At 40.1% G+C, this 7568-nt stretch overlaps 1 protein-coding gene across 1 annotated transcript; it reads left to right on the top strand.

Annotated features, from left to right (window-relative positions):
• Window positions 1-494: 494 nt before the first annotated feature.
• Window positions 495-5362, top strand: ch25hl3 (cholesterol 25-hydroxylase like 3). The gene is made up of 2 exons (XM_053229008.1): window positions 495-1288; window positions 2399-5362. Exons 1-2 carry the CDS (start codon window positions 834-836, stop codon window positions 2751-2753), a joined length of 810 nt encoding a protein of 269 aa, XP_053084983.1. The 5' UTR covers window positions 495-833; the 3' UTR covers window positions 2754-5362.
• Window positions 5363-7568: the final 2206 nt, after the last annotated feature.

The following is a 7568-nucleotide window of genomic DNA, read 5'->3' as shown; positions in this document are numbered from 1 at the left end:
CATGTGTCTATTTCCCTTTTTTAGAAATGACAAATATAATCCGGGGCGGTGACATCACTCTCCACCCCACGCCACCTCATCACTCCGTGCGTTTGTGCTCGATTTGTGCTGTTTTGTGACGTAGAAAGAAACATCATCATTTATTCCTACGTTATAAAATCCCAGGCGGAGCAGTGACATCATCACGCCGCTCTCCATCCATCTCATCCAGACACCTGTCTCATTCGTCTGTGCTCGCGCGCTGCCGGTCTGTTACTGCTGCTGTCGTTGGTTTTGTTTTTTGTTTTTGTTTTTTTTTAGATATGGAATTTTGTGTTTTAGATTTGAGCCAGATATTGTCACATGTAATGATATATTTTTTTAAAGATTAATACCTGTAATAATCTACTGTAACTCCTCTAGCTGTGCTAATACTGTAGTGGGACTGATGCTTGATTTTGTCCAGTAAAAAAAAGGAAAAACAGTATAACAGTGTTGTGTATTAAGTTCTCTGAATACTTTGAACAGCGAACGTTTGTTTAACAGGTTTGGAGCGATAGAGACCATATGGGGTGGAGAGTGACGTCACACAGCCAAAAGAAAAAGGCTTAATATCTCAAACACCAAGCCAACTCACACGAATGGCATAGTTCTGGGGGGAAAAACCGGAAACACACACACACACACTCGCTCTCTCTCGGCTTATAAAGGACCACGCTACAGAAGTCGGTGCAGCTGGAGGAGAGGAACGGAACGGAGGGAGCTTCTCCCCCAGAAAAATGCTTGGAAGGAGAAGTCTCGCGCATGTCACCGGGCGCAGTGCGGATCATTTCAGCGCTTAAAAAAAACTAAAAATGTTGGACGGTGTCGTTTCTCTGAGCGCGTGCGACGCTCCGTTGCTGCAGCCCGTCTGGGACGGGATCCGTGAGCGCTCCGGAGTGCGCGCGGCGCCGCTGTGGAGCGCGTGCCTGGCCTTCTCGGCTCACGTGCTGTTCTCGACGCTCTTCCTCGGGCTCGATGTGCTCGGCTCGCGCGTGCCATGGATCAGTCGGTACAGGATACACGGAAAGCCGGTCACCGTGCGCGACTGGTTTCGGTGCCTCGCGCGGATTTCGTGGAAGTACGCGCTGTGCGTCTTGCCGGTGAGCGCGTGCATCGGTTTCACGCAGACGCGCTCCGGTTTCGCGCAGCACGAGCGCGCGGCGGCTGCTGCTACTGCACCGTCGCTGCTCGTCGCGTGCTTGGAGTGTTTTTCGTGCTTGCTCGTGTTCGACACCTTCTTCTTCGTGGCGCATTACACCATGCACAGGTGAGACTTCCGCTTTCACACACTCTCATCAGTCTGAAACATCAGGGATGAATTCTTCTCAACTCAAACAAAAACTTACTTTAGAACTGCAATGGTTAGAGTTACACTCCTGTGAAATATTCGATATTTTATTAATATATATATATATATATATATATGCTTTATATTTAAAACTGATCAAATTATTACTTTAGGGTCATTCCTGGATGCTGTGCCTTTTCTGTCCCTGAAAAAAAAAAAGAAATACAGTTTTCACTACATGATATTTCACTATATATTATATTTCATAATAATACCATATTCCACCTCCAGCTGGAGCTTACAGAGTAAATAAATGAGCCCAGCTGGACATTTGACTTTTTTCATGATATCTTTATTTCATTTTTTAAGCATGTGCTCTATATGATCTTCCAGACGAAGTATTTATCATTGAATGTTTTCTTTGTCTTAACAATTGTGTAATATTCAGGAGACTACGACTACCTTGGTGAATAATTACATTCCCCGAAGACATTTTATTTCCCAGATCAGAAATACGAGTGTTGACTTGCAACTCGCAACAACGAAATGATGCAGAGGAGATGAGTAGTACAGTGCAGCTGTTACACAACCTCAGGAATCCTGTTAATAAGTGTGAATAAGTGGGTGTGATGAAGTGGAGTTAATGTAAACACTCTGAAGTGAAGTATTTTCCTCTATCAGCATGTGTTTTCTTCCTGAAACAAGTTAGTTTCTGTTCTCAGTTGCGTTATAAAATCTGTAAACAGTCGTTTCCTCACCTCTCTCAGCCTCTCTTTTTTTTCTCTAAGACATAATCGCAGCTTGTTACGCATTTCTCTCCTCTGTCCTGAAGATGTCAGAAAACGTAAAGCTGTTACACAGCGCTGACACTGGAGACTCCTTCCATAAACGTTAAATAAACGTCTCCTTACAGAAAATTTCACCGTAGCAACGATTACACACCCGCCGTACACGTCCCTGAGAACGAGACGTTCCTATAGACTACTGTCAGAGCTGCTGTTATAGAAATGAATCAACACCTTCTGACCAATCAGATTTGAGAATTCGACAGTGCTGTGCTAGAATTCTTTTTCCCGTTCTGTTCCTCAGAATCCCCTGGCTCTTCAGGATCTTCCATCAGCCTCACCACATGAACAGACACCCTTTTGCACTCGCGGCTCAGGACTCGAGCATCACGGAGCTCGTCTCTCAGCAGCTGCTGGCCGTGTGGAGCACCGTGCTGGTGGGCTGCCACCCGCTCAGCGAAATCCTCTTCCACCTGCTCAACATCTGGCTGGCGGTGGAGGACCACTGCGGTTACGACTTCCCCTGGGCTCTGCACAGGTTACTGCCCTGCTTCGGAGGGGCTCCTTTCCACCAGGCCCATCATCAGCGCGTTACAGGGAACTACGCGCCGTACTTCACACACTGGGACCTTATATTTGGGACGGCAATAAACACGTGAACAGACGTTTACTTTGGAAAGAGCTGGAGATGAGGATATGGATTTAAAAAAAACCCAACTTGTGAATGTTGATTTGCACTAAGATCACGTCCACATGTCCAGCGTTTCATTGTTTGGTCCATGACTGCAGGAAACTATAACATGGCGATTCTGATTGAAATCATTGCATTGTTTTGTTTAGTCAACTAGTCAATTAGTCAACATGTTGAGTCCCTGAAAATGAAGCGTTTCATAACAGAGATATTTTTGTGTGAGCAGAACAAAAAAACACCCTTGTGTGTTGAAAAAACGTGTTAGGACTCGTTTTATCACGGCCGCTAATCAGGCTGTTATTTCATGGTGTGTAATTATTTATCTAATAACATGATTGCAGTTGAATTTCACTTTGTTTTATTATTACACCCTCATGTGGAGAATATGAACGGTGTTGCACTGCTCCTGAATCCAACGCTCAGACGCTACAAACCGCTGAGAATGCAGATTTCAGTCGCGTTTAATTTGCATTCGTTTATAACCTTAAGCACATTATCATCAGTTCACACGTATACTGTATTTAAGAACTTGCTGTTTTCCACATTTCACCTTCTCTACCGCTCAGTACACAGCTAACATTATTCTTGATGCGTTTGAGTAACATTTAATGACGCACTAGTGCACTGGCTTGCTCACGTGAGCGTTATTTAATCAGTTTTACATTTTCACGTGGATGGAGCTGTTTTCAAAAACGCACATTCACATTTCACGTGAATGAGATTATTTTGAAGTGTAAAAAACCTGCATTTTTTAAAAATATCTGTATACCTGTGGGCGGAGCCTGACTATAACATCAGGATCGTTATTGTTCATAAACTGATCAATTTTCATGTAATCTGTTTGCAGTAAAAGCTTTTTTTTGGGCGATCCTATCAAAGTTATCCTATCAAACACAGTCCAAAAATTTTCCTTTTTTTCCCTCCAGCTATTGCACTTGCAGTCTTTCCGAATTTGATGTGAAAACTGTGGACCTGGCAACCCCGGTGCTCCGTGTGGCACATGTTTCACTTTAACCAAAATTTCAGCCAGCTCTGTGAGAATGCACACTCTGAATTTAATTTATTCAGTTTTTTAAGTGAATGTGAACACTTGGAGTAATCACAGAATGACGGACTCTTTGGAAAAGTCTTCTGAACAGGAAGTAACCCAAAGAATGTTGATTAATCTGACCTTTATAATGACCTTGCTGTTATAATCACACGTGCCACAGCATCATCACTGTACAGATAAATCAGCTCGTGAGGTGGTCATGTGATCACATCAGCATGCAGTGAACATTCAGAGTTGAAAAGAAACCTGTAAACTCTGTTGTCCTGCATTATTTAATCTACAAGAGTTTTATCTTGAAGAGACATTATTTTATTGCATACAGTACTGTGCAAAAGTCTTAGCCCCCAATTCTTTTTTTAATGCAAATTTTATTTTAGATGTTTATTTGATATCTTCTGCATTATTGCATTATACATGAAAAGCAACTATATACAAATATATAAAAAGTAGATTTAGAAACACTATTTTTTCCAAAAAAAAAAATTCCGCAGCAAAACCTTTGTGTGCCAGTACAGAAAGTATAATATATAAAGAGTAACACTGTTAGCACGCTGAAGTGGATTATTTTTCTATCTGGAGTGTGTTATTCCGCTTATACCACAGCGATTCACCAAAAATTACAATGTTTACTTTATTACTGAACTACACATCACTAATTTTAACGGTTTATAGTTAAGATTTAACGTCCAGGAATGTCTTTTATGTTGTAGCAGCTATAAACAGTGTTATCTAGTGTTATAACATGTTGCCTAGAAGCCGCCAAAGAAACGTAAACTCCTCTGTACTGATGATGTCAGAAAACGTAGCATGTGACTGTTCCAAAGCGCTGACACTGGAGACTCCTTCCATAAATGTTAAACAAACATCCGCTATAGAAACGCTAACGTATCAGAACGAGTGCATTAATATAAACCTGCTGTTTACGTTACAACTGGAACGACTGTCTGAGCCATGATCTTATACCAAAATAAAGCACACATTCTGACCAATCAGATTCAAGAATTCAAATGCGCTGTAGTGTAACACATAAGAAACCTCTTTTCAGACAAACACTAATGAAGGCTGTCAGGTTTCAGACAGAAGCAAGTGCAAGTCTCCAGACCTGTTAGATTCTCCAAAACACTCACCAACATACCAGTTCGTTTCTTTATAAAACTGCGCAAAAAGTCTACTTGAAACTACTGATACAGATTTTAAAAGTAAAGGATCGTCACACCAGATATTGACTTTGTTTAGTTTGTTACTGTTTACTGCTTTTTATCGATGTTTGGCTTGATTTTTGAAGGCGTCACTGCTTTACAGCATTGCTTTACAATGTGCCTTTGGCTATTATATAAATATTCCTTCAGTCTGTAATGTAAATGATATCTATGTTTATATGCACTAATGTCTGGATAAAAGTATAATAATATAATAAATAATAATAAAAGTACAGGATGTCCTGAAACTGTCATGTTGTTGTACTATAATGTATTGTTTAAAAGAGCCACTTTTTTCACACCACAGTTTAAAGAGTTAAAATATCTTAGGACATACTTAAAACTTCAAATTACAGGTGTGTGTGTTTTGGGGAGTGGTTTAAAGGGTTAATTTAGTTGAAGTTATAATATCTTGACAGCAAACTGTAACAAAGTACCATGATGTGTGTGAAAGTCTAGTGAAAAATTAATGTTAACCCTTTCCTGCATAAATTATTGAACATCCACGATCTTTAGATGTTAATGTTAATCTTTCGATGTTGTTAATTACTTACAAATTCATAACATATAAATTTGGACTTTTCTTTTTTTAAATATAGATTGCTTATATTAATCAGTAAATGGATTGCCCATCTGTAGAAATACTGTGAAGGGAAAAAGGATAAAACATATAATGAAATTTAAAAAAAAAAAAAAAACTTCCACTGTGTTAATACAAAATTGTTAACATTCTGGTCTAAAATATTTAATGTTGATGACAAAATTATAGAAAATATAAAAAAATTATAGAAAATATAAAAACATTTTTGAGTAGTATTCTTGATTTATCCTGTTTAGGACTGTTGTATGATGTGTCTGATTTCGATGGTAAAAAAACAAACAAACAAAAAAAAACACTCCAGAATTAGCCACAAGTGGCGAGTTGCGGGGTCCAAGCACTCCTCAGAAATAGCGGCCAGTTCTTAAGATACATTGAACAATAAAGAGACCAGACATGAACATACTTATCAAGTTTCCTGATGATAGGATCAGTGATAGTTGTGGGAAACGCCTGCTGAAAGCTGATTGGCTGACATCGGCTATGTTTTGAAGTAATTCAGTGATGATTTAAAATCCAGTTATAGATTAGTAGATTGATGCAGCACGTCAAAATGGACTTTTCGTTCCTGAGAAGTAGCTATTTGGACTTAACTCCACTTTCCTCAACTGAACCTTGTACTGAACATGCATTCCAAGTTTGGTTCAAATCATGAATTACAGCTATTTGAGTAAACTAGCTCCGCCTCCTTAGAATTGATTGACATGTGGAGGCCATATTGTGTACAAATCTCAAATTGATCATTATTGAGTTTCACACACACCTGATTAGTTTGATACCAAAATTGTGAAAATTGGCAAAAAAAAAAATCCTAGGACTAGTTCACAAAAGTATGTTTCACATGTTTTGCAAATTATCACAAGTTTGAGTGGGTGGATCTAAATGTTCCACAAGGCAATTTTTGATAATTTATTTAAAAAATATTTTTTTTAAATATTAATCTAAAGTAGAAATTTCCAAGAGATACTTGATTTTGTGTGCACAAACACAAATACGGACCCATCCTCATGCCCCTTCTGCTCCTCCTCGCTGCCTGACCCATCCTGATGCCCTACTTCTGGTTGGAGTTCTCATCGGTTGAGTTCACTCGCTGCTGCTGGGGCCCCATATGGACGGTCTGAAGAACCAGTTGGTTTGCTGGGGATGGTGCCACCTGGGGGCTGTGGAGATGGCATGGGGATCACGTATGGGGAGCTGTACTGTACTGTAATGGCTTGGGACTGCGATTGCTGTAGTGGCTTTGGGGCTGCAGTTGCCACGAGCAGCTTCGTACTCAGGACTCCATCAGTGGACAGTGGATAGATTTTAACCAGCCGGACTTCTTGCAAAAACTGCGATGAATTTACTGGTTGCACAATTGCACTATTTGTCCATATAGTACACAATAGAAGGGATTTATTTATAATCGCACTATCCGTTACACCCAGATGAGGATGAGTTCCCTTTTGAGCCTCAAGGTTTCTTCCTCATGTTGTCTCAGGGAGTTTTTCCTCACCACCGTCACCTCTGGCTCACTCATTAGCGATAAATTCACATATTTACAATATATTTTTTGCGAATCCATTTATTTCTGTAAAGCTGCTTTGTGACAATGTCCATTGTTAAAGGTGCTATAGAAATAAAATTTAATTGAATTGAAATACTGCTCCTCGAGCCGAACCTGCAATTCAAGTTTCATGACGATAGTTCAGGGTTAACTATACCAAATGCTCGCTGATATCTGATTGGCCGATAATGGGCATGTTTTTTAAGTGACTATTTCATCATCAAAAAATCCACTTACACATTAGCACATAGTTGCAGCTTACCACATTTCAGCTCGATCACACTTCACAGTTCCTGAGGAAAAAGCGAGCTGACCTTGGCTCCGCCCTGTGTGTATGGCCACGCCCCTAACTTTGCATATGACCTCAGAATCTAGTCCTGTATTCGTCT

The sequence above is a fragment of the Pangasianodon hypophthalmus genome, chromosome 24 (assembly GCF_027358585.1).
Source record: "Pangasianodon hypophthalmus isolate fPanHyp1 chromosome 24, fPanHyp1.pri, whole genome shotgun sequence".
Classification (NCBI taxonomy): domain Eukaryota; kingdom Metazoa; phylum Chordata; class Actinopteri; order Siluriformes; family Pangasiidae; genus Pangasianodon; species Pangasianodon hypophthalmus.
The sequence above is the reverse complement of the archived record's forward strand: the minus strand, read 5'-3'. Positions and strand labels throughout refer to the sequence as shown.